We start from the raw sequence: 26,886 nt of genomic DNA, 5'->3' as shown, positions 1-26,886 counted from the left end.
AAGTTAGGCCAGGTTCAGTTCATCAGGAAACTGGGAAGGACTGACTTGATTTCAAATCTGACGTTTATGAAGGGTAAAGGTGTTCAGGATCTGGCAGGATGGGGAAAGGCTGTAGGAAAAAGACCTCCACTACCAGAGAAACGATGCTCAAATTTGACCTGCAGGATGTGCAGCTTCCATATTGCTGGGGTCACCTGCTGTAAAATGAGAGATACGGGCTCCAAATCCTTCTTCAAAATCTAATCTGTTAGCTCTAGCAGGGTTTCCAAGTGAAAACTAAATTTACTTAAAATCCTGAAACTATTTTTGTTAAATAACTGAAGTAGTGCAACAAAATGATGTATTGATGATTCTTAGGGAATTCTGGAGATAGGATTTAAGTAATTCTGCATTGTCCCATTAAATGGGGTAGTTGCACAGATGGCATTTGTGTCAGTCTAGTAAATGGCTTTATTTTTAAGTTAGATTAGTACACTGAATATAGCCAAGCACTGTTAAATATGTGATTTGCTGAAGTAATTGTAATCCATTTTCTTTTAGCTGGTCCACTGATGCAGAGTAACCAGCGGTTCTCGCTTCTGTCTCAAGGACACCCACACTTGAATCTGAATTACATTCAACAGAAAAAGTGAAATTGGATGGGATTGTGGGTGGGTGGGGGGAGGGGAGGAAGAAATTCAGGTTCTGATTTAAAATCTTAATGCAACATGTTTAGATACAAGATTATTTAAGACTGTTTTTAAACTGTATCATTTGTACATAGATATGAACTATAGTTTTTACTAGTATCACAAAACTGAGTGATACAAATTTCATCTATTTTATTACCCTATTTTTAAGGGGAATTGTGTTTTGTTTTATCTTGATAAACTGTAAAGAGAGAGAATTTTTAAAATTAAGTTCTTTATTTTCTATTAGCTGTATTCATACTTTGGTTGCTTCAGACTTTATATATATTGTTCTAAAAAAAATAAAATTAGAAGGGGATTTCATGTGTTTAAAAATTTGTCACTTCTATTCTTTACAGAACTATGTAGTGCCAAAAAACTTTTTAAAAAGAAAAATAAAACTGCAAAAAAAGGACATAAGACTTCTTCCTCTTCCCTATTTGTATGCATGCTTGCTTTAACCAGAATAATAAAAATGGCTTTAATGTGGAGATCTTGGAAAGATGAGCAGTTTTAACAAGTGATACAAGCACTAGACCTCTCCATGCTGGTGTTGTTGCATGTGCTGTTCACAGCCCATGTGTGTATTACACTTGAAAGAAGAGCACACCTGCTTTTCTGTTTATCAGCTTTGCAAAATAATATGCAAAGACTCTGGAAAATTTAGGCTGTAAAATTGCTTCCCAGTAAAGAGGACTTTCCATGAATGCACTAGGCACACTCTTTGTGTTGTCAGCACTCCCAGGGCAATATGAGAATCCTGAAACCCTAAATGCAGTGTTCAGGGATAAACCTGCCTGTCCGTGCTCCTGAAGCAAGGCCATGAAAAAAGACATGGTACACAAGGGCTTAACACAACTGATTTAAATGTAGTAAGAGGAGAATTGTAGCTTCAGTAAGAGCTTAATTACTCTAAATCTAAAAAACTAACTTCACTCAGAGAAGGTAGAGCTGAACATCATGGTGTCAAATTCTGTTCCCAGTCACAGGGAGAGCACAAACTATGCTCAAAGCAGTGTTGTACTGTCTTTATTGAATTTCTTACTCCAAAAGAATGAAGCAGGGCTTTGTATTACTTGAACCTTCTGAACTCTCTTATGGCAGCATCAGAAGCAGCAGATTACACTGAAGGGTGATATTTACAAAGGACCCAATGACAGCCACGTCTTGGAGAGCACTTTAGAGTGAGCTTTTAGTAAACACACTGGATTTTGACAGCCTTGCTCCCTCTCCTGTACTGGAGCTCTGAGAGGCCAGGGCTGGGAGCCCTGCAGTGTTTGTGACTGAGCACAGACTTCCTTTGGCACCGGACTGCAGGGACAGTTTGACAAAACAATGCTCTGATTTGAGAATGAAGCCAGCTTCAACCAGGAGACATCTCAACAAAATTTTATGAAGGAAACAGCCAGGAGCCGTTTAACAACAAACCTTCCTTCTTTTATTGCTCTTCACTAGTTTTTACAGGCTTCAAGAAAAACAATTAAAAAAATCTTCAAATTCTATTACAAGGATGAGTAACTAACTACATAAAAAGTATCCTTAGCTTACCTGTAATAAAAAAATCCAAGACAACAAAATGAGAATGATCAAAGAAAGGGACTGCTAAAGCAGCCAGTACAGAGCCAGCTGTCCTGTAGAGCAAGTAGGACAGCATCAGACTGCAGTTCAAAGCCCTTAAGCTGGGGGCTGGGTTTAGTTTGTTATTCATTCCCTCGCCGACTCTTTTTGTGACTTTTCTTAGATCTGAAACAGAAAAAACCCAAAAAGACAACATTGTAAGGCCCCTTTCAACTCCCAAATTGCCTTTAAGAAATAGGCCAAGCCTCTACCTTTCAGGTGATTTGGAATGACTTCGGTGTCTGTGACTACGGTGATGCCCTGTGAGAGAAAAAGGCACTAGTTATTTCCATTGCCACTGGAATTCTTTGTTGTTTTACTAATGCAGTGTGCTTCTAGTGACCAAGTATGCTAGATAATGCCAGAACAACCCTAGCCTTAACTAGGCACTCAAATTAACCTGGCAAGTATATGAAAACTTATTCAAAACAATTTTGCAGCCATTAATGAAGTTCTCCAGCTGTGCTTTCATGTAAGCAGAAGTTTTATCAGCCAGATTTAGCACCTGTGCTACCATCTCGATATGGTGACATAGATTTTTCTTGCAGTGGATGTAATGCTGCTAAAGACTTTCCAGAGTTAACCTGGAAGTGACAGAAATACCTGGAGATTTAGATCTCGATCTGTGGCGCCTCTCCCGGGATCTGCTCCGGTGCCGTCTCGGGCTTTTGCTGCGATGCCTCTCCCGGCGTGGTGATGGGCTGAGGGAAAGGCAGCTTGTAAGAGCTGTACTAAAAATGCACATTGCTCAGCTTACATAACAGAATTAAAGAGTACCTTCTTCTCTTTGGAGAGCGGCTGCGCCTGGAGTTGGGGGGGAAAAGAGAAAATCACTAAAAATCATTAGCAGAACAGCTGTTTCATTTCCCACATCCTTCAGCAACAGCACCAGGGCTTCTCCTACCCCCCATTAAAGTGGTTTTGACCTGCACAAGGACCTGCTTCAGGACTCTGAGCAACAGAGGCTACTGTTGAGTTTTTCTTGGCTTCTTATCAGTAAGAAGAATTAACAAGATTTTCTCTGCAGCCTGTGGCTTAGATGAAAAAACACTTGGTTCTCCTTAACATCTTCACTGTATTGTCAAATTTAGCTAAAGCTGGCTAGCAAGTTGAAGAGCTAGAGAAGGACTGGAGAAACGGGCAGAAGGGCTGACTGTGTCTGTGCACTGCAACTCCACTTCAGGAAGCGCTAAAGGAACTGGGAGGTGTGAGAGGTTCTGGCTGAACTGCCACCTTCACTGCTGTGCTTCAGCCATCTGCAGCACAACAGGTAAGAACACTGCTCAAGGAAAAGAGTCCCCTCACCTCCTTGGAGACCTGCTCCGGCTCCGCCTGTAGCGCACCACCGGAGATCTGCGGGGTTTGTCCAGGTCCCTGTAGCCCCTTCTGCGGTGGTCAGGAGATGGGATCCGTTCCAGCTGGAAACGAGGGGGAGGGGCTGTAAGTCTTGTTTCAGCAAGGTTTTAAGCTATCAGTAAAGATTTCTGAACAATTAATATAAATTGCAAAGGCATGCAGCCAAGCTTCCCCATCCTCAAGTATTTCATGTTCAGGAGTGAGTGGTACTGCCCAAAACGGCCAACTGGAAATTCAGACAGCCACTTCTCATAGTGTTGGTTCTGAAGAAGTACAGCAGCACTGACTGATGGTCTCAGGACCTTCCATCATCACTTTTAGTTCTCTCCTTTACATATGCATGTAAAACAATTTATCTAAATATGCTTAACACAGAACAGATACAGATTTGTGGAATTCAAGAGACAGAAAAACTTGACAACTGCTTCAGGCTCTAAGTCCTCACAAGCTGCTTATATGAAAATATGCTATGGGGGGAGGTAGGAGTTGCCAGCAGCCTCCTGGTGCCTCCCCCCTCAGATATTTGTCACAATAAAGTGTTCTAAAGTGGTTCAGCTTTAACTATCCCTTTCTAAAACAGTTCACCAACCTTTTCATCTTCTTCTTCCTCCTCCTCACTAGATTCTACATCATCCATATCTTCTTCCAGAGCACTAACACGAGGCTCGAGTTGCTCAGCTTCTTCCAGAACATACCGTTTCTAGGAGAAATTGCAACTTTATTCAACATAACCCAAGTAAGAACAAACACCTAAGGAGGCAACCACAGCTCATACAACAAGCCAGCAGCCAGTACAACTACTGAACTTGATGCAGTTAGGAATTCCATAACCATCTACATTTCCCAACCTGCAGTCGAGGCAGGATGATGTCACAAACGCGTTCCTCATGGAGTAGCTCATCAATAAATTCATCCACATGCATCAGTTCGAATTCTGGGGGTGAAAAACAGCACTTAAAAGAAAGAAAACTAACACTAGAGGCTAAAGTAAAGCTGAAACACTTCAGACAACTTCTGTCAACTGGGCTGGTTATGCCAGAGTTTTTAAAATTTACATTGCTAAACAGAAGTAAAAGCGTTTACCCCCATTTCTGTTCTGACTTTTAATTTTCCGATAGTCATTGTACAGTGGCTCCAGGTACTTGTAGCAATCGATGGCAGTGCCTGTCAGTCTCATGTACAGTGCTCCAAGCATTCGGACATACCTGGAAAGGAAACCTTTTCATGGATCTCAGCTTCCTGCACACTTAGCAGTTTGGATAAAAAAGAGTTTTTCCCATAAGTTTCTGAAGAAAATCAGTACACTAGCCAGAATACCCAGCCATTTAGATTTACTCCATCACTTCCTCAATAATATCAAAAACATATATATATTTTACATATATCGTGTTTGTATGGAGGCATTATCACTAACTAAAATGGAAGAAATACTGAAGAAAAAGTAGATTAACATGAATCCCTTAATCCAGCTCATTTCAAATACTTCAGGCAGAGGTTTATTATCACAGAGAGCACATGCCACAAAGATGAGCGCTTTCAACAGAGCAGGTGACAAGGAGAGCAGTCTTGAAAAGAAGAAAAGCTTGGTTTTGAGAAAGCACAGTTTATCAGGGCCCACTAAGTGCTAAACCCTGAACTGAGGTTTCCCTGGCTGTTTTGGGCTCTTTCCCTCTATACAACAATCCCACAAGAGAAAAATCACACTACAACTTACTTGAAGTCCTCGTTTTTTATGAACTCCACGATGATGTCCTTCTCGGGTTGGATCTGAAGCATCTTCAGCGTCAGGCACAAGAAGGGCGTGGGTTTAATGTTCCCTCCATAGACGCCCCCCACGTACTTCAGCTCCATGGCCTTGTCCACCACCAGCTCGGCTGCGAGAAGGACGGGCCAGGCCGTCAGCACAGGCTCCCCCGGGGGCCCCCGGCCCGGCCCGGCCTCCCGCCCGCCATACCCGTGAGCCCGAAACACTCCTCCTTCCAGTACTTGGACTCGTAGATGCGCGTGCGGATGATCTTCTCCACCAGGTACTGCGGGTTGGTGCCGTGGATGCTGTGCGCGTCCTTCACCGTGCGGTTGGCCATGGCGGCTCAGCCCCGCTCCCGTGAGGGGCCGCTTGCCGCTTTCCGCTTCCGCCTGCGGGGCGGGGCCGCCGCCGCCTCCTCTGCGGGCGCGCGGCACGAACATGGCGGGGCCGCGTCTCCGCCCGCCCCGCGCGCGCCGCCGGGGGCGGGGCTCCGCGCGCGCTTTGGCGCGAACTTCCATCGCGGCGCCGGCGGGACGCGGTGAGCTGGGGCTGTGAGGGGCCACAGGGGCGAAAGCGCTCGTGGTGCGGGTGGCCGTGCGTTGGCACAGGCTGCCCGGGGCGCTGGGCACGCTTCTTTGCTAAAGATATCCCGCAACGGTCCGGACGCGATCCCGTGCAATGTGCTCTGGGACGACCCTGCTGGAGCGGGGTGGTGGGACCGGATGAACCGCTGTGATCCGTCCCAGCCTCACTCGCTCTGTGAGGGGATCGGGCGGTTCAGGGGCTCTGTGAGGGGCTCTGGCCGGTTAGGGGCTCAGCGAAGGGCTGTGGCGAGTTAGCGGCTCTGTGGTGCTGCCGGAGCCACTCGGTGACCCTCAGCGTGTCCCGTCCGGCGCACAGTGGCCCCTCGGCCGCCATGTGCCGCCCGGGCTGGGGCGGTGAACGCCACTGGGGGCTGAGTGTGGCTTTTCCCTGAGTTTCCAGACGAAAATTCTTCCTTAGGGAAAAAAAAAAAAAAAATTAAAAGCCAAAACGAAGCCGTAAAAATTGAGCGAAAGTGAAACGTCGGTGACGGTCTCACCCAACATGCAGCTATGGCGGTGAGGGCCGGGGAGCCGCGGGGGAATGGAAAAGGAGTTGAAGAACAGTTCGCTACTAAATATCTTCCTTTCTTCCTCATCCCTTGGGAAGGGGTGTCTGGGGCTTTGGGGAAGGTGGGCTTCTCTGTGTCAACCACCACGTTCTTCATGCACTCCGAAAGAATTGCTAGCAGTTCTATAGGTCTATGTATCTTCCCAGATTTCCTTTTTTTGTTTTGTTTTGTTTTTAAATAATAATCCAGAAGTGTTTGTTTATTTGTTTCAGCTTTTCCTTGGGAATCATGAACACTCGGCAGCAAAGCAAGCTTATCTACTCCTGGTATGGAAAACCCATGAGCTCGGACAGAAAGCTGAGGACTTCCCAGTACAAGTAAATAACATTTACTTCTGTCTTGCTCAGGGAAACTTAATGAATGTTTCTTTACCTTTCTGACATAGTTTAGGTTAACATGGCAGTCAGTGACGATATGAGTAAGGTTTTGAGTATTTTGTTGTGGCACTGTATGTATAGAACAAAAGCATTTAACTAAGTCTGTGAATAAGTTTGAACTACATATGAAAGCTTCTAATCAGGGAAACTAAGTTGTAAGCATTGCAAGGAGGGGCATAACTAACTGTAAAGTTCACAGGACATCAGGCTTAATGATATGTGAATTATGAAGAATATGAAATGCTCTTAATCTTCCTCTGTGTGTCATTTTTAGGGGGATCCTTATTACATCAGAAAGCAGCAGAACAGAAACCTGTATACAACTTGGTGACTTTATTTTAGTAGAAGGGGTGAATGCAGATCAGCCTTATGTGGCACAGCTCATGGATTTATATGAAGATGGTAAGAGAAATAAAAACTTACTTTCTGAATGAGAAATTTTGAAATGTTTTAAAGTTACCTTTTTCGTGGGGGTGTAGTTAGCATTAACACTATGTCACTGGCCTAATTTATTAAGAAAATTAAGCTTTGGTAATCACTGCATTTGTATTCACATGCTCCCCCAAATATTTGGGACTTATGGCTAATTTCAGCTAAATTTAATACATTAATGGAAAGTTTAAGCACACTGTAATTTTTACAGTCTTTTTACATAATTGTCTAATTTAAAAGGAATGGTCCTTGAGGAAGACAGCATGACCTCGTGCTTTATTTAGAGATTGGAGAATCCAAATGGAGCAAGAGCACTGCAGCCCTGAAATTTGCATCTCATTAGACATCAGGCAATTTAACAATAAAGTACAAGACTGAATAAATGGGACTTGTTATTTCTGTTCCATGTAGAAGTACTTGTTTATACAGAGATAGATATGAAAAGATAAATCATGGGAGGTGGGTGATATGAAGACTGTCTGAGTTGGGAGCTGCTCTTTGACTAGATCTGATTTCTTTGAACAGCTTTTGTTCTTTCTGTGCCATCATAGTAATGCTTTGAGGGTTTTTAATTTTCTTTACCTTTTTAAAAACATAAATACATATCATTCCAGCTTATTTATTTACTAACACACTTTTTTAGTAGCACAACTGAATATTCTTTTCATGCTGGAATGAAACCCATGAAACTTCCTTAAAAACGAGATATTTCATCAGCAATATTCCCTGGTTTGTCAGCCAGTGAAAAAATTGTTTCTGGCTTCTGAAAGTACAGTGGCACTACAAATAATGTCCTGAAATTTCTCAGTTCTCCTTTTATGTTGCTGCTTTTAGTTAGCAGGGTTTGAGGAGACCACATCTATGCAAATAAGGAACCTCTTTGTTTGTGATAGGGAACTGGTGGTCTGGAGGTGGTCTTCAGGTATTTTTGTGATTGAGACCCAGTGCAGGTATTACCTTAGTCCTTAAAATTCTCAACTCAGACATTTTAATCTACATTTTAAAATGGGAATTGCAGTCTTACCTGATGCTTTCTCCCTTATGTCCAGGGAGGACTTCTACCCTTGCTGGCTTTTCAGCTAAAGTCTGGCACTATTTGTGACACTTGAAAATTCTTGATTCCCTGGCTTTCTCTCCTTGTTGCAGGTGCTCAACACAAACGTGCAGTTGTGCAGTGGTTCTGTCGTTTGGAGGAGATACCTCAGAACAAACGGAAGCTACTTAAAAGAGAGGTTTCTGCCCAGGAGGTGTTTTTCGATCAAGTTCTTGGTTATGACACTGATATAGCTGCAGAGACCATTATTAAAAGCATCATGGTATGTACCCCAACTCTTCTACACAGAAAGGGAAGAAAGAAACAGCAACAGCCCTGTAGTATGACTTAGTAACCAAGGATTGCATGAGTTGCAGTAATAAGATCTGTGAATAGAAAGTAGCTGAATTCTAAACTAACAGTAAACATTAATGTATGTGTGTTTTGGTATTTTCTGTTTTTGCAGGTATTACCACTACATCTGGGTGAGGAGCTGCCTATTATTACATTAAACAAGGAACAAACTTTCTATGTCAAACAGTCTTGGGATGGGAAGTACTTCAAGGTTTTGTCCCCGGACACATTCTCTAAGCTGAAAGAAGCTAACAAGAAAAGAGGTGTCATCACGAACTCTTCAAAAGCATTTATTCCTTCAGACATCCTTACACCTGTGAAAAAAGAGACAGAGAGTGCTGTTCGGAGTGCCACAAAACCAAAAAACATTGATATGGAAATAGAATCAAAACATTCTTCTTCCAAGTCCTCCCTTGCTAAGGAGAGGCATTCTCAAAGAGTGGCTAATAATGACATCAAAACCCCAACAGCAAGGAAGAAGCTGGAGTTAAACAGTATGTATATGGCAATATTCTGTCCATTCAGTAGTTCTGAGCATGATATGGCTTTGCTTTTCCATTTTGGGGAATTGTAACAATTGTAACATTCAACATCAATATTTTTAGTTACCTTGTTCAGGCTTTGGGATCAGCCCAAGCCTTGTGGGCACATCAGTTTGTCTTGTCTGCTGTTTTAAGCACTCTACTGCTTATATCCTACTGCTGCTGCAAATCTGATAAATCTGAATTAAAGTGCTTGTTGACTGAAATGCTATCAATCAGCCTAACTTGACCTCAGAATGTCCCACTTTATTTAATCTTCTGACTAACTGTGCCCTAAAATGTTTACATTGAGCTGGTTGAATAAGCACATTTGATCCTGTGTAACATGCAGTATTTTCAACAGGGAACCTGAATAAAGTTGTAGATAATGGAGGTGGGTTAGAAAACTGAAAAAAATCTGTGTGTCTTCTGTTTAGTAATTTTTTAGAGGAAATGCCTTCTAATGATCCAGTTCCTTGTTCCTGAAGTGAAATGACCATCTGCTTTCATTTAAACTTAGTCAATGAGCCAGTTGTAGCATGTCTTCTGAAAGTTAACCAAACCAGCCGTATTGAAGCCTGACAAAAGTTCATTTTGGTTTTCATTTCTAGGTCCTACAAGATCTAAAGACAAGCTGCTGGGATGTGAAGTTTTGAGTCTTTTGGATGATGACTGTGATGCTGTAGTACCATTAGAACCATCAGCCACTAAAAGAAAAGTGAAGTTTTCAAGTGAAGTTTCAGGCTCACCACCAAAGATCCCCTGCAGCAATGATAAGTCCAAGTCAATATCTGATACTGCAGAGCACTGTCAGAGGTTCATTGACACAGTACGATTGTCCCCCTACACTAAAGTCAAAGATTTCAGTGAAAAAGACAAGAATCTTCATGGGAAAGATGACAATCTATCGTAAGTGGCAGCATTTTTATCATTATTTTTGTATGGGATTTCTATTTGTATGAAGCTCTCTTAAAACACATTTATGAAAGACTTCTGGAGAGAAAAGTAGGTGAAGTCTCTGCATGTGCCATGTTTTGCCTGCTGAGAACAGGGAGAGAAGGGGGAGAGCCTTAGCAGTGACAAGTGCACTGTGGTGAAGCTTTAGAAAATATTACTTGGAGATGGATGAATGATCAGGGAGATCCAAAGAGGAGCCAACTTTCCATATGGAAAAGCAGTTTGTGGTTCCAAGAACAGAGAGATGATGTTGGAAATTGGAATGGTGGGATGATATGAAAGGAAGTTGAAGCCATGTTGATCATTGTTCTCACGATGATTGTACCCATCAACATGGATGAAAACCTGTTTCCTTGCACTCCATAATGAAGGCTCAGATGTGCCTTACTTGTGACAAGTGTTGAGGGATGCTGGACTGTAGAGAGAGGTATGATTGGCCTCAGGAGAGTCCTCATGAGAATTGTATGTATACTTTCATGCTACTTTTTATGTTGAAAAGAAATCAAAACTCAAAAAGCACAATTATTCAAGTATATCTTCACACAGTCTTTAAAAACTGCATAAACTGGGGCAGGAGAAGAACAGAACAGACTGTTGTGCAAAATGTTGCAAGGAGCCAGAAACCAGTCAGTTTCCTCCTTTCCAAGAGTAAAGATGTGGATGCAACAATGGAATTTGCACTTCTTTTTTGTCACTTATAATATAGCGTGAAAATGTTTACCTATCATTGGTAAGGTAATGGCATTTCAGTAGTATTTATAGATCTAAAAAACTTTTAAGAGCTGTCAACAAATAATAAAAGCATCTGTAATTTGTCTCATTTTGTACTTTGAACCAGTAGAAAAGTTGTGTAGTAACAGTAAAATGTTTCAATGGCAGGGATGAAGAAGTACCCAAGAGGACAGCCAAGGAATATCAAAACACAAAGAGAAAAATACATTCCAAAGAGCAGATCAAAGAGATGCCCAAAGGAAATAATTTTTTTCTTGTTTTTCTTTTAAGAAAAAAAGTAGGCAAAAAACCCCACCTCTCTATCAAATAAAAACACCGCTGTTTTGAGTCCCCGTCCATTCAGTTTGGCAGTGCAAAATACAGCAAATATTTTGTTTTTCTTGGCAAAGATGTATTGAAGACACAGTGCAAGAGGGGGGAAATTGTGCTGCCAGCATCCATGCCATAGCCAATCTGTAAATAACAAATAAGAATTCATGCTGGATTGACATTGGTAACAATTGAGCCTGAAGTTTGAAAGGCCTTCTCTGTGTCTTTGCAAGTGTGATGCAAAGGGAGGGAATACAACCAGCTTTGTGTTCTTTCTTTCCAGTTTAGTTGCATATCAGAAACGGAGCCCTGTGCTGACCCCTCGTTCTCGCAGAACATGTGCACAGAAAACAAGTGCTCTCATTGCAGAACAGATCAGGTAAACCCTGCAGCCATGATCTCCTGCTCAGATTGCTGTTGATAACTTGAAGCTTTGAGAGCTTGTCTGGCTTAATACTGAAATGCAAATGGTTCTAAAAGCACAGCTTAATTGTGGCTTGAGTAAAAACTGGTTTATGTTCAGGAACATAAAGCTCTGACTCATGGTGTTCTTCAGAAAACTGACTTCCTTTAAACCAGTCTGTTAAAAAGCCATGGAAAATTAGCAGCTGAAGTGGAAAACATGCTGGATTACAAGAACTACAGAAAGAGCTGAAAGTGTACCAGTATTGCTCTGTGATGTGTAGACTTGTATGTATTTTTTTTAAAGCTCAAGTCATTTCTGTTTCTTATAGCATGTTGGACCAGGAAGATTTTCTGTCTGGCTCTGATAGTTCCTACTCTTCAAGTAGCGAGGAGGAGGAGGATGATGACGTGCCCTGCACACCAGAAAAGAAAACTAAATCCAGCAGAATATTCAGCACCCCAAAATCTTCAAGGAAGCCTGCAGTTCACACTCCTGCAAAGACACTGAAAAAAACTGTAAGGTTCCATATAAAACAGCCATTTTTATTATTTCTGAGCCAGTTACTTGAATGCTTGATGCCTGTGTACCAGAGTTACATATCTGAACCCCTAAGCTTTCAATGAAGCATTATCTGGATTAATTTAATCTTTGATATTGGTAGGTTATGCAAATGTATAATCCATTTGCATGTTGTGAATATTGTGACAATATGGATCAGGAAACTGTAGTCTAACCAGGGAAAATACTAGCTTGGATGCTGTTTCTTAAGAACCAGATTGTTTTATAACACAGGACTCCAGAAAAGGACTAACAACTCAAAAATTCTTCAGACAGTGAAAAGGTGTAATTGTCACCACCCCCTTTCCAGCTTCCTTTTTCTCTTAGGAAGAAAACACCATAAGGCTTGTTTGGTAATTCCCTGTGTAAATACTGGTTCTCAGTTCATCTTGTACTCTGGCATTAGTAATGTTCGGGAAACTCGTATCAACGATTTGTTTCCAACAGAAATTGCTGTTTGTAGAAAATCTGCTTGAGGTTGTTATTTCTCTTTGCAGCCTTTACCAGGAACACCCAGAACACCCCGGAATGCAACTCCGGAAATTCCCAGGCGCATCCAGGCAGCCCAGGAACCAGCCAGTGTACTGGAAGAGGCCAGATTAAGGTAACTTGTGCTCAGGAAAATCATCTTTTTTTTCCATCAGATGTGCATAGCAATAGGCTGTGCTGAAATAGGGAATGTCATCTTTACCATGTTGAATAAAATTGGTAAAAATGCTTCTGATACAAGAAGAGCATTTAATAATTTACAATACAATACTAGATTTACAAATACTGGTAGTACTTAGAATACTACTTTCACAATTTTAAATTATTTTAACCAGTCCATGCTAAGTTCTTTAGAATTAGGTATCATTATTCTGTGCTACATTAGAAAAGCAAAGATTCTCTCTAATTAGCTGTAGATTGTAAAGATACAATATTTGTCTCTTCTTGGTGTATGAGAAAGCTTTACAAGGTATCATCATAGACCTTCACAGTGGAAAAAAAAGGAGAATATTCAGGACTGACTCTTTCAAACTGGGTTTTAGTTTCTCCTGTTTTATCCTACCTCTGCACTGATTTACAAATAGTTTGTGAATTAAAACAGATGGATCTTTATTGCTGCGTAAATTAAGAGCACACAGAAAGAGACTAGGCTATTTCTTTTGGGATACTTGACATAAAAGTCTGTAAGAGAGATTTGAAAAACTCCACACAGGAGGAAGGTGAGCATCTGGCTGTTTGCATCATTTTTTCAGAGAGAACTGCAATTTTAATTTTCTTTTTCTTTTCTTTTTTAATTCAAAGGCTGCATGTTTCTGCTATCCCAGAATCTCTGCCTTGTCGTGAGGAAGAATTCCAGGATATCTATAACTTTGTGGAAAGCAAACTTATTGATGGTACAGGAGGGTGAGTTTGGCAAGACTGTAACCAAGATCACATCTGCCTGTGGCATAACAGCAGTCAGATGCTATCTTTTTACTTTATACTTTATATTTATTACTTGTATTTAAAAAGTTATCATCATTTAAAGGTCCTCATTCAATTTTCCTGGTATTTTTCTGCCTTAAGTGGTGTTGTGCATAGAAATAATGTGAGCTTTTTTATTCTACAGATGCAAATAAAGACCAAAATATAACTAATCAATTCTAGATGTCTGGGAAACTCTTTGGTTTTTTTAGAAGAGGTAAATTACATTTATAAAATATTTCAGGTTGTTAATTGCTTTAGTAATAATAAAAATCCTCGTGATCCTCCAATGTGTTATGTCCCAGCTTGCAAATAAAGTAAGATAGAGGGAATTGCCTGAAGTGACAGAGGAGCATTCAAGACTGGTGTCAGAGGTCAGGAATCCCAGCTCATAAATGCCAGGAGTGTTACCATTTTGCTCAGGCTGCTGAAGAGGTGTTCTCCTTTCGTAGGTGCATGTACATTTCTGGAGTGCCTGGAACAGGTAAAACTGCAACTGTTCATGAAGTAATTCGGTGTCTTCAGCAAGCTGCAGAAAACGATGAACTGCCACCATTCCAGTTTGTGGAGATCAATGGCATGAAGCTGACAGACCCTCACCAAGCCTATGTGCAGATATTAGAGGTAAGTAAAGCCTTCTCAGTGGCTCCTGGGTTTGAAAGAAGAGATACTACACTTTACCATCAGATCCTTGATATGTTACAGTATTCAAGGCACTTATCAGTACTTCAACGTTCCTCCAAGAGACTGTGTGCTTTTATCTTAGAGCAGGTTAGAAAATAATTAACTTAAGGCCTTAGCCAACTTCTTGAATTGTTTTGCTTTCTGCAGCATAAGGGTAATGGCTGAGAAATAGCCTGGATTGTTGCATCTGCTCATCTAAAAAAAATTAAACCAGCTTTTTACATTTTCCCATTGTGTAACTTTTTCTGCACATCTGCTTAAACAGCTACTAAGGTGACAACTCTGAAAGTCACTGTAGCAGTAGAATAATTACTGGGGGTTCTTAGTGGGTAATTGGTCAGTTGTAGTAGTAATTCAGCTAAAGAGGAGCCATCTCTATCAACAAAAATGTATTTCACATATCCATGACAAACCAGTCTGCAGTATCCATCTGGGACTACTGACTGTGCTTGTGTTGTATGGGTGGGAATTAATCTTCTGAGGACTGGATTAAGATCAGTAGGCATTAGACTGCAACTGCTCAAAAGCTTTCTCAGTCTAGGCTAACTTTAAACCAGTGACCTGGAAATTAAATGGTTTCCTGAAACATCTGTTCCATTTTCATTTAAACTTCTGCTCCATTTATTTAAGTTTGACATCATCTTTCTGAGCAGGGAGTGGCATACATCAGTGTTTTAATGTCCCTATCCTCATAGTTGGGAGCTAAATTTGCATATTTGCATCCTTTCCTCAAACCAGCTGATACAGTGTCTTGCTGAGGGATTTGCTGAGACCAGGCCACTGTGTTTCTTTAGTATAGTGAGAGGCTTCCTGACAATTACCTTATTTCATGGTAGTGTGAATGTATTTGAACATCCTTTGTTCCTATCCCATTCAGCGTAAAATCTTAAAATGAATAAAGAATAGGCCTTTGGAAGTACAATCTGTCACCCCCCGTGGGTCCTGAACTCTAAGCTAGCCCAGTTAAATATCCTTCAGGGGAGTACAAGGTCACATGAACCATGTACTTCTCCAATTCCTTCTGCCTCAGCTGCTATCCAAGAACCCCAGCTAAGAGTTAGGCTGCTGCTGCTCTCCTGATTGCTGCAGGTCGAGCTCCAGTTCGCTGATGTTTCTTTGCATGACTGAAGCAAATTCTGGAGCTTCCCTCCTGCAGTTAGGAGAGTCTCTCACTGCTGTGGAGAGATGGAACAGGGACTGGAAGCCATGGGCAGATGAAAGAGATAACGTTAAATACTTGGGTACAGTAAGTGTCCAGTTCACCACAGCAACTGAACTCTGTGGTATATTGGATACTCTGCTCCAGAGCTGTAGAATCAGAATTCTCTGGGATTCAACTCCTTTCGTTGACTGATTTGGACTGTGCTGACTGAATTGGAAACATGAAACAAGTAGAGATTATACATTAATGTTGTGCTCTGGGTTGTTTAGTAATTATCAAATCTTAGGTTTTTAAGACATTTTAGAAAAGAAACACAATTTTCAAATGCAGTCTTCATTTTGCTTTATTGCTGGACTTTGCATTATGATGAACAATTGATTCCACATCTACAGTGTAATTTTGAAATGTCATGCTTTGATTTCTGGATATCTTTGGACTTGCAAGGGAAGAGGTAATGTACAGTCAGCTCATCTGTTCTGCCATATAGTTGCAAAAGGTATTGCAGGTATTTTTTTAGCTCACAGTTGAATAAATTTAATTACAGATCCTGCTGATGATTCATTAGAATTTTAATAGGAGTCCAAGATTACTGAAGTCAGGCTATTCATGTTAGCTGACTTAGGTTTTCAGTAGGTGTGTGCATTCAGAGATACCCTTGAGATATACTGGGTTTAGAGCCCTCTAGACTGGGTGGGTTCAGGATTTCTTAATGATTCTAAGACAAATTGCAGAGAATTCTGTGGGCCTTTCTTTTTAGCTGTGCCTTGTTTTGTCTCTCTTCTCCTTTATGGACAGTTCTTGGTAGACCTAAGTGTCTTATGAGCTACTTTCTCCTTTTTCTTACTCCCCCATGGTAAAAATAATCCAGATGCTTGGTGTTGATTGTTAGGGAAAGGCAAAATTGAATGGAGTCAAACTTTGTATTTCCAGGGGTTTGGTGTGATTAACCTTCAATACTTTTTCAATCCTTGTTCAGTTCCTGACAGGTCAGAAGGTGACAGCAACTCATGCTGCAGTACTGCTGGCAAAGCTGTTCAGTACACCTGGACCAAAGAGGAAGACCACAGTGCTGATAGTGGATGAGGTGAGACAAAGAATCCTGTGTTTTCTTTCCTCCAAGGATTGTAAGGGGTGAGTTTTTGGAGGATGGAAAAAGACAAATTATGCATGCTTTGAGTGTATCATATGTGATGTAACAGGAATAGACTTAGGAAAGAGGAGGTACAAAATAGTTCCTCTTGCCTATTTAAATTAATTTTCCTAAAATGGTTGAATATCCTATTGCCATATTGTTTTCTGCCTTGGATTTCACTTGATTTTTTGTTTTGTTATTCCAAGACATGAAATAAGTTGTTTGTCAAGTTCTAAATACCAGAGGATCCAACTGTATTTTGTCTGGAAGCTGCTGCTTTTCCACTGGGAAAAGTCACAGAGAAATAAGTCATACCCAATTTTGAAAAACCTTGAATGTGCTATGTTCAGTAATAATCAAATGCACTCTTATTTTTGCTTCAGGCTCTCACTTGGAGGGTCTTTGAATCTTGTTAGATATAGTATTAGTGTCACAGTGGTGTTTTAAAATTCCAGCTGTTTAATCACTGTTGTGGTTAGTACTGTTCCAGCATCCAGTAGGACTGTGCTTTTCCAAAAGAGATTAGAGCCCTCATTCAGCAAATGCAGTCCTATTAGTAGATGGATAAAGGAAAGGCAACAGAGACAGCTTGTTCAGAATCACATGAGAAATCTTCTGTGGCAGAGCTGGTTCTCAAACCCCCATCAGGTATTGTAAATAAAAGGCCATTCTTTTTTCCAATCTGATTCTTTTCTTTTTATCTCTGCAGCTTGATCTGCTGTGGACCCGCAAACAGAACGTGATGTACAACTTATTTGACTGGCCAACCCAAAAGCACTCCAAGTTAATCATCCTGGCCATTGCCAACACCATGGACCTGCCAGAGAGAATCATGATGAATAGAGTAGCAAGCAGGCTGGTATGTCCTAGCAGTTCTGTTGCTATGCCTTAAAATGAGAACAGATTAAATATTGGATGCAATCAAAAGCAATCCAGGAGAAAAGTAGGATTGGTTATCTCAGAAGCTGAACAATGTTTTTTGTAATTCCCTCTCCAGAGAGCTGATAATGAGCACATAAATCTTAGCAAAGTTCAGGAGCCTGTTTGCTAATCAGGTATTATGCTGTGTATGTACACTATGTTCTGTAAGAATGAAATATGAATATGGATGCCTTTTAAAATATATTAAGATCTGGATAATCAATCACTGTGCTTCATGATTAGGCTGCTTAGTCTACAGTTCAAAAGAATTCTCCTCTGGTTTCTCTTCCTCTTTCCCCTTTCATTCCAGGCACCTACTTACTTCTCTGTTTGCTATCATCAGTTGATAGATTATATAAAGGTATCCAACAAAGAAAATTGGATACATTCTCCACTTGTTTTGAATACATTTTCCTAGGTCATCTCATCATGGCTCTGAAAAGTGGTTTGAAAAAACAGTGCTCTGTGCCTCTATCCTTTCATGACTCAAAGACAGCTCCACAGGGTGTGAATTGCTTCCCCCCACCCACTAAACCCACTGCAGATCAGCTGAGTCCATATAGTCATAGCAGAGGTTTTGCATAAGAAATTCAAACCCCAGGTCTCCTGTAGGATGTAAAAGGCAGTGCACCATCTGTAACATAGATTGTCCTCATCTGAGAGCAGTTCTTATTAGCTTGAGCCAGAAGAGGGTTTAAATTCTTGGCTGATGGCTAACCTGAAGTCAATGCAAACATATACGGATTTGCTAAAGGAGACATGAATATTTTTTCATCGCTGCTGCTGTTATTGTATTAAAAAAAAGTGTAGACAGATGTAATCAAAATATTTTTGTGTTGGGGAGCTCTGACTTGATTAAAGGTTTTTAATAAGAGAAATCTGAATTCTAATAGCTTCGCTTGCTCCTCTGGCCTTTCAAGTGGGGAGATCCAACCGCTGGTCCTCACTGAGTCACAATTTTGTGGATTTGTACATTTATTTCACAAATATGATTGATTAAAGTGTGTCACTTGGAGGGAAGGGACTGATTGCTCCTACCAGAGAAAGTAAAAGTTACCACACAGGCCATGCATGAACAGTTGGGAGTTTTCCAGCACCACAAATACTTCTCACTGTGTTGTGTCATTTATTTTGTAGGGCCTCACCAGAATGTCCTTTCAGCCCTACACTTACAAACAGTTACAGCAAATTATTTCATCCAGACTGAAAGGTGTGAAGGCATTTGAAGAGGATGCAGTTCAGCTGGTTTCCAGAAAGGTGAGCACAGAGCAGATAAATGTCCTTCATGTTGCACTGGGTGAAGAGTGTAGGGACAGCAGGGAGAGTTTTGTAACAGCTGTTAGACTTGGTTCTGTGGTTGTGTTCTGCATTGGAGGCAAGTGGGGCACAATTAGATCATACATTATTCAGGGTATTTTCTCAGAAGACATTGCTAGAGCAGTGTCCTTGCTTTTTCCACCTACTCTGAGAAGGCAGCAGCATATTCCAAGAGCTGAAGGCATGACAACAAGAGTCGTGATAATGCATGATGATAAGATGTCAACTGTCTCCACTCTTTAACATAATGTGAGTCATTGGAGAATCCTGAAAAAGACAGCATGCCAGTGGCAGTGGAAAAAGCCATACTAATTTTCTTTCTCAAGATGTTAAGTGCCTTGTCATAATAGATAGTACCTGTTCTGTTTTCAAGTCTTAATACTCAGTTAGACAAAAAATAAGTAATTCATTGGGGACCAGCAGCTTCTCAAATTGAGATATATGCATTGCTAACGTGTTAGATTAGCAACTCTATATTAAAGTAATCATTAAAATTATGTCAAAACATCCTACATCATTGTAGGATTTAAAAAGTGCTCATAAATATGTCAGAAGTAAATACAAGCATGTGTTTTGTTGTGAAGGAACCACCTCTCTGTAAGGATAACAGTGATGGTTTTGCAGAGTGAATGACTGCAATGTTTTTCTAGTATGAGCTTTCTTCAGAAAATACAGAAATATACCTTGCAGTTAGATTTTCTAAAGGGTTGCTCATTCTCAGCCCCAGCTGAGAATGTTTTAGGGCTTTTTACTGGGAAAATTAGGCCAGTACTATATCTGGTGAATGTTCATAGCTTTATTAAAACTGTAAAGCACATTTGGGGTTTTAACAAGTATTTAGTTTCAGAAATTTCAGACACCTGAAATTTTTCACGCACTTGTAACTGTAAATTGACTATCCTGGATATTTCTTTGAGACCTTCTAAACTTATTAGTGCACTCTTAAAATGAGTATTTTAATGAATATGGAAAAACTGAGGTTTTTGGTGTCATAGCCACCCCCCCTTTTTTTTTTTCCCCTTTGCATGAACCTGGATTATGGTAAAGGTCTTCACTGATAATTAAATTGATCTAAAAGCTTTTGGTGTTGAATTGTTCACCTTTAATTTTTTTTTTTTAACCTCTGATTTCTGTGGTTATAGAAAAAAGTTCTTGAGTTTGTGATGACTGGATCAGGATGGGGGCAGTGAGAGAGAGAGTTGCTTCTGTTGGTTTTGGTCAGTAAGATTTGTTGTTCAGGATCAGGGATTGTAGTAAGGTAGTTCAGAGATGTGTTGCTCTCCCACTGGGTGCTCAGGGTGTTTGGGTTTTGTTTGGCTGTTGATTCTTGCTAAACTCTTTCCCCAACTGGTAGGAGATGTTGTTACAAATCTGTCATGGTCACTTGCAGGTGGCAGCACTGTCCGGGGATGCCCGGCGGTGCCTGGATATCTGCAGGAGGGCCACGGAGATCTGTGAGTTTGCCAGGCAGAAGAGAACCCCAGAGATTGTCAAGATGGCCCACGTGACTGAAGCCATAGATGAAATGTTTTCATCACCATATGTCAATGCAATCAGGTAAAAACATTTCCTTTGCTTTTGTGCCTCTTTCACACCACTAGTTTTTAAAAATAAAAATTGTGATGCCGGAGTTGCAGGCTGTGGTACATTGGCGAGTTGCGACATAAACTGCCCGTGTTTAGATATGTAGCTCCCAAGCAATTTCCCTTCCAGACTTCCTCCTCATGTTTCTTAGGTTCTGAACTTCACAAATGGATTTTTGTCTTTTTTGTTTTTCAACTCAGGAATGCTTCGTTGCATGAACAAATCTTTTTGAAAGCAATTTTGGCAGAGTTTCGCAGGGCAGGAGTTGAGGAGGCGACAGTTCAACAGGTACGGGGCTTTTTTGTTACTGACACCAGTGATCTGAATCACAAGGTGATTTTTATTTTTTTTGGCCTGCATCTTAAAACATCTCATGCTTCTACCCTAACATGCTTTATAACAGGAAAAGTTAAAGAGAAACTGAAATTATCAGGCAACAGTCCAAAGAGGAAAACTAAAAGTTGATTCCGACTTGTGCATCACTGTTTTTCTCTACAGAGGCAGATATGTCACTGGTAGCCTTGGTTTTTTTTAGTAGACCCATAAAATACTTGGTGCCAGCAGAGCTGTGAGGACTCTGGAGTAGTCACGAGTAGTGTGGAAGCTGAATGTTCATACTTACATAAATATATATTTCTAAACCTTTTTATATAAAATTACAGCATCTGAACAGGCTGGAGCTATTTTATCTCCCCTCCCATGGAGGTGAGGGGAAAGCAGCTTCTCTGTGTCACCTTAGCACATTCAGTTGCAGCAGGCAGTAAACATAACCTGTGTCCTTTTCTCTTTTTCACCAGGTTTACCAGCACCACGTGGCCTTGTGCAGGATGGAAGGACTGCAGAGCCCTACAGTGTCAGAAATCATGGCAATTTGTTCAAGGCTTGGTGCCTGCAGGCTCTTGCTGGTGGAGGCCAGCAATAAATATCTGCACATGCGGGTGCGACTGAACCTCAACCAGGACGATGTCATGTATGCACTCAGGGAGGAATAAAGCAAAAGATTTTATTGCTTTTAGTATGTATAAATATTTTAAATACCATCTATTTTTAAATATTTTAAATTGTTGATAAAATGGAAATAGTGAAATGTATTTTTTTAAAATGCTTTGCTTATTTGTTTGATGTGTTAAAGAACTCTTTTTAATAATAAAGAATTAATTTCAAAGCATTTTAAATATTTCAAACTATTTGTTTTTACAAGTACTTGAAGTGCTGGTCACTGGTCCCCTTTTAATTGAGGTGTGTGAACTTGGAATGGGTTATTTGAAATGGATTACTTGAATCACTATTTTTTTGTTGTTAAGACTCGTGAAGTCTAGCATACTGTAGATTTTCTGCAGTGACTTCTACACTTGACGAAAGGCTTTGTTAAAATGTGCTTAAACTTCCCCTACTAACATAATTAAAGGAACTTCCAGTTTGCAATCCAGGCTCAACGATGGAATGGACGAGGCCGTGAAAATACCGCACGCATTGTGCCGTTCAAATACCCAGCTCTTTTTTCCTGGTCGATTGCTATCAAGGACAGCCTCTCGGCAGCCGCCCCCGGTGCCGCTGCTGCGTGCAGGGGACAGTTCGGGCCCAAACCGGGGGGCCGTGGGGCCGTGGCTCCGGGCCGGGCCCGCCCCTCCGCGCAGCCGCGCAGCCGCCGGGGCCGCGGGCGGGCCCTCCCCGAGCCGCGCCGGGCGGGAGCTGCGGCCGCACGGGCGGGAGCCGAGGTGAGCCGGGGCCGGGCTCTCTTCGCGCGGCCCCTCCACGGTTCTTTGCGCGGCGCTCGGCCCATCGCCCCCGCGGCCCCTCCCTGCGCCGGCCGGGGAGCGCCCCGCAGCCGGCCCTGCCCGCCGGGTCCCGCCGAGCTCCCGGGCGGAGCGCGGGTGCGGCCAGGCCGGGCTCCCTGGGCCCCGCGGAGCGCGTCCCGCCGCGCTGCCCCGCTGCCCTCACGGTGGGGGTGCCCTGTGACGGGGTGCCGGGGGAAGCTGCAGGGCCGTGCCGCCTGCCTCCGTCCGGCGGTCCTTGCCTTGGGACAGGCAAGGCACTGACTTTAAGTTCCGTGTGCTCTCAGTCCCTTAGAGACACAGCCCTCTGAAATTCATGAACCAACATGCTTGGCAGAAGACCTAAAAAGAGCCCTCAGGCAAAGGGCCAGGGAGCTGCAGTTGCAAAGCAGGTAAGGAGGGCAAAGGGCCAGGGAGATGTGGTTGCAGAGCAGGCAGGGAAACCTCCTACTCCCACTGCTCCTCAGGATAGTCTCGTTCAGACCTCTTGCTGCTGTTTTCCTGTAGAATCTCCCATGTGTCAATAACACTGCAGGATCATGGAGAAATTTAGATTGTGTGGTGCCTGTTTTCCATTCTTCTCCTTTAATGCATTCTTTTGCAAGTAAATATCTGATAGGCAGCTGTGGAGGTCTTGTAGGAAAGGCAGTGTTGTAATGCTGTAATCTTTGCATGAGACCTCATGACTCATGCTTACAGTATTTTCTTAGCCCAGCTATGCTGAGATTTAATAATAATTTCAGTAACTCTGTGGAGGTTTTCCTTACGTCTCTAAGAAAACAGAAATAAGAACAGCAGTATATCAACTAACAAGTGACATACATGGGAGAATATAAAGGTGCTAAAAAAGAGAGTTAATTTTAATTTCCCTTTGTATAGTCATTATTTCATGTAACAGATAGACTGATAAGCCTATTCCCTTTTCCTGTAGCTAAAAGTGAGTTTAGATGTATTTCTGTGTTGGGGTTTTTTCCATACTTATTTACTTTTGGATGTAGTTTCAGAAGTCTTGTGGAGAGAAACATGAATTTAGTCATGGTTGGCAGGTGTAGGAAGTCAGGCGACAGTGTCAAAATTAGAAATACAGTCAAGGCAAAATTCTGGGTAGAAAACTGACAGAAAAACAGAGTGTAGTTAGAGGTAAAGAATATGTTAGAACCAGAATAGAATTTCAGAAACCTTTGAAGGTAGAATAGAAGCAAGTAACAGGTGGAGTAACTGGTAAGTATATAGAGAAATGTGAAAAGGGATTGGAACAGGATATTAGAATAGAGAAAAAACAGCTAACATGTTCTCTTCTGATGATTTCTTAGGAACCAGTATTTTCGTAGTGAAAGCAGAATGCTGTAGTTAATGATCCAAAATGTCACCATGGCTCCAGTGTGAAAGTTTGCATTTCTCAGTGGGAGATAGTGTATAACTTAGTTCATTTGAGCAAGGGAGAAGATAAAAGGTGAAAATATATTTCCTCCTTCCAGGAAAAAAAAGAAACCTCACTCTGAAAAGATAGAGAGTAAATAAGGATCTGATTAATGTATTTTACTAATTTCTAATTAAATACAGTTAATTATTCAGCCTGTCTTACAGCATGGATGACTGTTTCTTGAAACAAATGGCTTGTTCGCTTTCAAATTAATTTAATTTAAAATGTTTTTGTGTTGTGTAGTGTATCAACTGCAAGCTTTTTACAACTTACTTTTTCTGTTATATTAAACATTTCTTCAGTGCTGCTAATTTCATTGGAAGTGTGGCTTATTGAATGGATTGGGACTTGGAGGTAGAACTGCTGGATTCTGTTCTTGACTTCATTGGTTGCTGCAGTTGCTTCACTGTCCACACTTGCAGCATGGTAATGAACAGATCCTGTGTGCTTCTGATCTGTTCTGCACCTTGATGAAAGCTCTATGTGTGTTCTACAGAACTTGAATCTTTATATCACCATTATAAATATTTCCTATTTAAGTCTTGTCCTGACCTTCTTTCTGTTCTAGCCAAATCTGCAAATACTTTAGTTTTGCTTTACAGGTGGGAGATGGATAAGGCAGAGGGTGGCTGACTGATCTGCCCAGTGCCTTATGGAATGTCAAAGGCATTTGGGCTTTCATCAGGGCTAAGAAACAAACAGCTGCTGATTTTGAATGCTGTTGCTGGTCCTTGGAACCAGTGTTTCTCAGCTATATGATTCACATTCTCCTTTGAGATTGTACAATGGTCCAAAGAAGGACACACAAAATTTCAGGGCAGTAGCCACCAGCACCTTGATTCCTACTGGGTTAAAAAAAATACTATTACTCACATTAATTTATAAACTGACAGGTAACTTCTTGTAGCACTTCACATCCTTAAAACAGAAGGGATTGCTAACCCTCAGAATAATGACAGCTGATGTTTATTCTATGCAGGAGAGAAGCTGAAGTGCTGCCTCCTTGGCCACTTGGTCAAGGATCCTTGTGAGGATCAATAAGTCACCAGGGGTTTGTGCTTTAAAAAGTCTGAGGAAAGCTCCATATACCTCATAGGATGAATCTAATTCTGTTCATTCATGTTTATAAAAAATCTTAGCATACTTAAGATTATTTTCTTTTTTTCTGGGGCAGTTAGTATCTTAACCAGAAATAAAAAGCTGTGATAAAATGACATTTTAAAGGAATACCTTTTAGACTAAGACCCCAGAGATTTTTTTTTATATACTTTGGAATGTTTTGCCACAAAAGTGTGATAATCCCTACTATCATATTCTGATTACTGTTATTAATACTGTTCCCTGAGATGTTATCACTTAGCTGATGGTTTGTGCCAACCAGTTTGATGGTTTACTCCAGTGCAGTGTGAGCATTGCTGGGTTTTAATGGCTGGGTTTGTGTGTGTGCTTTCTATGTGATTTAGAAACTGGTGGAAGAAGAAGAAGAATAGTTCTGTGTATATAAATGTAGCTTCTTCAAGAGACAAGGGTGAAGTCTCTGCAGTGTGCACGTGTCAGACCTGTTGTGTGAACGATGAGTGAATATTTTGTAGCTTAGCTGTTACAGGCACTGCCCTGAACTTCCCTGATGGTATGTGTTCCATGAGGCTCAGTAAAACAAACATTTTAATCTACCTTGTTATGTCAGACTATTAAATAGGATTGATTTTAAGAAATTGTTTGTGTAGAGTTTTAAAGGGAATATTTGTGGGATATTAAGATTCATGTACCTTACACCAGTTATGGGTGCCTGGTATGCATTGTTGTGGTGATAGAAGTGGTATGATAGTGGGCTGTAAAAAAGAAAAAGGAACAGAATTCAGAATGCATGAAAATCTCTAAATAATCCTTGCAGTGTGATGTTTTTGACTGTCATCTTTGTTCTAACTGTAGGGTTTTTTTATTATTCTTTATTGTTATTTTCCCTTGGCTCCAGCTGGGGCTGTTTGTGGATTTCAATCCTGAAGAGATGCTGCTGGGTGCAGAGGAAGGTGAGGATGACGGGGACCTTGAAGCAGAGCTTGCTGCTATCACAGGAGCAAAAGTAAAAGAAGGAAAACCAAAACCAAAGGTGAAAAGTAAGTTAAAGTATCTGAATTTTATTTACCTTTAATAAATTTATCTAAATTTATTATTTATCTAAACAGTCTTTAAATTTATCTAGATTTTTTTTATCACTGGTAGAAGCTGAATTTGCAACTGCTCTTTCCTTTGAAAGGTTTAATTTGTTACTCCACAAAAAAGGTAGAAGTTTTTTTTGTTCATGCTCTTGTAGACATAGGAAAAAGATCTCTGTTGGCTGGCCCATTTAATGACTAAATTAAGACATGCTTTTTTAGCATATGAAGTCATAAAAAGGTGTAGTAGGCGCTAGATGATTTCAGAAGGGAAATTGTGTTTCTTGTGGAGGGTAGGTTGTTTGTCATGTGGCTGTTCCTGTGTTTTTGTTTGAAGAATGAATTTGCATAATGAGCATTATATTTTTAGTTACTTGGAATCTGTCACCAAAATTTAATCCCCTTTTCAGAGGGAAATATTGATGCAGTTACTTGGAGAATCCTGTAGCTTGTGTTACGCAGGCTAGAGTGTCTCTTGGAATGGATTGTTACCATTCTTAATACTTTAAATGTCTGTTAATTTTGTCTGGTAGTGTTTGCATGCAGCTCTGCAGTGTTTCACAGGATTGCTGTAATCTACCATAAAACAGGGCTGCATAAAACAGTGAGCATGCTCTGCCTCTGAGCAAGTCCATGTTTGTGGAGCAGCAGGGTAAGCTGGTTCAGGAAGTCATCTGCAAAAATAAACCTGTGTTGTGGGAGCTTCTCAGCTGAACCAGGTTTGCTCCCTGCCTATCTGAGCACTGCTGTGGCTGCAAGGGAGGGGTGGCAGCCAGTGGATGAGGTGGGACGAGGAAAATGGAACCTATATTTGATTACAGGTGTGTGAGCAGATCACAGGAAGGAAGGGTTAGTGCACCTACAGCCTTACTTGCAGTTCTGCAGTAATTTCCCTGTAACATTTGAAGGGGCTTCACATGGACCAGCAAGGAAATGAAGAATTCTGAAATGTTCAGGCAAAATGACTCTATAAAAACTGTAGCTGATAGTAGACAGAGGACATTTGTATCTGAAAATAAATTCTAAATAATTTCCACTCTCCAAATTTCAAAATTTTAGT

The 26,886-nt window shown here is 41.1% G+C and overlaps 4 protein-coding genes across 10 annotated transcripts in view; 3 read left to right on the top strand and 1 right to left on the bottom strand.

The window, feature by feature from the left end:
• TUT4 (terminal uridylyl transferase 4) overlaps window positions 1–1,148 on the top strand; it is a 44,821-nt gene extending 43,673 nt beyond the window's left edge. For 3 of the 5 annotated variants that reach the window (XM_069023417.1, XM_069023415.1, XM_069023416.1), the window contains exon 30: window positions 541–1,142. In XM_069023417.1, the coding sequence (XP_068879518.1) occupies window positions 541–632 (92 nt within the window). In that variant the 3' untranslated portion in view covers window positions 633–1,142. Of the gene's footprint in view, window positions 1–540 lie in introns of all 5 variants that reach the window. The other 2 variants (XM_069023420.1, XM_069023419.1) reach the window with 2 other exon arrangements.
• A 935-nt stretch (window positions 1,149–2,083) lies between these two features.
• Window positions 2,084–5,782, bottom strand: PRPF38A (pre-mRNA processing factor 38A). Its single transcript, XM_069023422.1, has 10 exons — window positions 5,596–5,782; window positions 5,356–5,515; window positions 4,725–4,846; window positions 4,490–4,575; window positions 4,231–4,341; window positions 3,591–3,703; window positions 3,063–3,089; window positions 2,889–2,986; window positions 2,498–2,546; window positions 2,084–2,411 (listed from the first exon to the last, which is right to left on the bottom strand). Exons 1-10 carry the CDS (start codon window positions 5,723–5,725, stop codon window positions 2,369–2,371), a joined length of 939 nt encoding a protein of 312 aa, XP_068879523.1. The 5' UTR covers window positions 5,726–5,782; the 3' UTR covers window positions 2,084–2,368.
• A 43-nt stretch (window positions 5,783–5,825) lies between these two features.
• Window positions 5,826–21,580, top strand: ORC1 (origin recognition complex subunit 1). Of its 2 annotated transcripts, none has more exons than XM_069022629.1 (17): window positions 5,826–5,926; window positions 6,754–6,858; window positions 7,193–7,320; window positions 8,497–8,666; window positions 8,850–9,231; window positions 9,870–10,167; window positions 11,540–11,635; window positions 11,991–12,177; window positions 12,718–12,824; window positions 13,511–13,612; window positions 14,125–14,296; window positions 16,495–16,602; window positions 17,360–17,509; window positions 18,709–18,828; window positions 20,279–20,445; window positions 20,673–20,760; window positions 21,270–21,580. In XM_069022629.1, the coding sequence occupies exons 2-17, from the start codon at window positions 6,770–6,772 to the stop codon at window positions 21,462–21,464; spliced, it is 2,559 nt and encodes an 852-aa protein (XP_068878730.1). In that variant the 5' UTR covers window positions 5,826–5,926; window positions 6,754–6,769; the 3' UTR covers window positions 21,465–21,580. The 2 variants fall into 2 exon arrangements, with proteins under 2 accessions (XP_068878730.1, XP_068878729.1); XM_069022628.1 differs by lacking the exon at window positions 5,826–5,926 and adding an exon at window positions 5,972–6,488.
• A 532-nt stretch (window positions 21,581–22,112) lies between these two features.
• The window catches only part of CC2D1B (coiled-coil and C2 domain containing 1B), a 29,488-nt gene continuing 24,714 nt past the window's right edge, over window positions 22,113–26,886 (top strand). For both annotated transcript variants that reach the window (XR_011152532.1, XM_069023414.1), the window contains exons 1-3: window positions 22,113–22,190; window positions 22,535–22,639; window positions 25,646–25,787. Coding sequence is in view for 1 of the 2 variants with exons in the window: in XM_069023414.1 (XP_068879515.1) it covers window positions 22,574–22,639; window positions 25,646–25,787 (208 nt within the window). In the remaining variant the exon portion in view is untranslated. The remainder of the gene's footprint in view (window positions 22,191–22,534; window positions 22,640–25,645; window positions 25,788–26,886) is intronic.

Source organism: Aphelocoma coerulescens, chromosome 8 (genome assembly GCF_041296385.1).
Source record: "Aphelocoma coerulescens isolate FSJ_1873_10779 chromosome 8, UR_Acoe_1.0, whole genome shotgun sequence".
NCBI classification, from domain to species: Eukaryota; Metazoa; Chordata; class Aves; order Passeriformes; family Corvidae; genus Aphelocoma; species Aphelocoma coerulescens.
Note: the sequence above shows the minus strand (reverse complement) of the source record. Positions and strands in the feature narration are given on the sequence as shown.

Bases quoted from the DNA above. Each gene is read 5' to 3' on its own strand.
- PRPF38A (XM_069023422.1), bottom strand. From the start codon at position 5,725: ATGGCCAACCGCACGGTGAAGGACGCGCACAGCATCCACGGCACCAAC. The intron at 5,516-5,595 runs GTATGGCGGGCG...TCCTTCTCGCAG, and splicing joins GGAGTGTTTCGGGCTCACGG to CCGAGCTGGTGGTGGACAAG. The intron at 3,090-3,590 runs GTGAGGGGACTC...CCCCAACTCCAG, and splicing joins CGGAGCAGGTCTCCAAGGAG to GCGCAGCCGCTCTCCAAAGA.
- ORC1 (XM_069022628.1), top strand. The intron at 10,168-11,539 runs GTAAGTGGCAGC...CTTTCTTTCCAG, and splicing joins GGGAAAGATGACAATCTATC to TTTAGTTGCATATCAGAAAC. The intron at 13,613-14,124 runs GTGAGTTTGGCA...CTCCTTTCGTAG, and splicing joins CTTATTGATGGTACAGGAGG to GTGCATGTACATTTCTGGAG.